At 34.6% G+C, this 1,368-nt stretch overlaps 1 protein-coding gene across 1 annotated transcript; it reads left to right on the top strand.

Moving 5' to 3' along the window:
* The first annotated feature begins 263 nt into the window (after positions 1–263).
* On the top strand, positions 264–1,121 carry LOC106468912. The gene has a single exon (XM_013929364.1). The coding sequence runs from the start codon at positions 264–266 to the stop codon at positions 1,119–1,121; it is 858 nt and encodes a 285-aa protein (XP_013784818.1).
* The last annotated feature ends 247 nt before the right edge of the window (positions 1,122–1,368 follow it).

The following is a 1,368-nucleotide window of genomic DNA, read 5'->3' as shown; positions in this document are numbered from 1 at the left end:
GATATCCGTAATTGTCATTAAAGGGTACTGACTGAAACTAGGTTACATTCGATATCCGTAATTGTCATTAAAGGGTACTGACTGAAACGAGGTTACATTCCGACATTTACGGATATCAGTACACTTAACTTACACTGATTTAACTTTGTAGTTTATTCGTTGATTCATTAAAAGTAAAATTAATTATTCTATGTGTTTAAGGTCGATAATCGACCATTCGAATAAGCAGAAGAAGTTTGTTGGTGATGGAATCCAAGTTAACCATGGAAGAAGCCCTATATTTCGTATCTAAAGTTCTTGACATCCCAGAAGCTGAGAAAAAATTGGCAGCAGATCGCCATGTTTTCCTAGATCATCTGGTCCAGACCATCCACCAAGTAATTCCTTATCAAAATATAACTTTACTCTCACTGAAACCGGAACATCGTCACATACCAACATGGACTGAAATTAAAGAAGCCATGATGATTAAACAAGGAGGAACGTGTTACATTCTCAATGTCTTTGTGAAATATTTGCTTCAAGCTTTGGGTTTTGACGTATATCATGCTGCATCGGAATTCGGTTTCCCAAACAATCATATTACTACAATTGTTCGAAACTTATCGTCAGATGGCGCTAAACATCTGGTGGATTTCAACGGCTTCCCATCGTTCAAAGCTATCCCATTAGATTTCAAAGAAGAATCACCGGTTTATAGCATGTCATTTCTCACATTTAAATTTGTTCGCGAAGGAAATTTAATAATACGAGTTCACAAAACTTTAGAACCTCATTGCCCTAAGAATCTGAGCGAATCAGAAGGTTGGGCTCACTATTTTACTATAGATCCTGAACCTCGAGATCTTTCTTACTTTGAAGAAGACATGACTAAAGTGTACACCGTGCCAGGAGTCAACTCTCAAATCTTAGAAAATTTAATGTTTGTTAGTTTTCCTGGACTCCAACTTTGCGGTATAAAAAATAAGTTTGAGCTCTCAGAAGGAGACAACCATAAAATTAACTACAAACAAATTTCATCTAAGTCCGAAATGGTCCAGTCAATTATTAACAAACATTCACAATTTCCTGAAGATAAGATCGTCTCAGCAATTGACAGGATAAATTTGTTTACTATTTAAGATTACCAACGTAATGTGTTTCTTCAACTTTTTGTTAATCCCTGAATGAAACAAAAGGGTTTAACTGTTTTGTTATATTGAATGTTTAGACCACGAGTTGAAAATCAACTCGTGCATTTGTAGCCTTATATCCAAAAGTAGTTGTATTTACCATGATATAAAGTTGTAAACTATGCAAACTGTACTATTCTATGTATATTTTCATTAAACTTAATGTTTTTGCCAAAAAACATTTTCTTGTCGCATT

The sequence above is a fragment of the Limulus polyphemus genome, unplaced genomic scaffold (genome assembly GCF_000517525.1).
Source record: "Limulus polyphemus unplaced genomic scaffold, Limulus_polyphemus-2.1.2 Scaffold3218, whole genome shotgun sequence".
NCBI classification, from domain to species: domain Eukaryota; kingdom Metazoa; phylum Arthropoda; class Merostomata; order Xiphosura; family Limulidae; genus Limulus; species Limulus polyphemus.
This window is presented reverse-complemented; position numbering and strand designations above follow the sequence as displayed.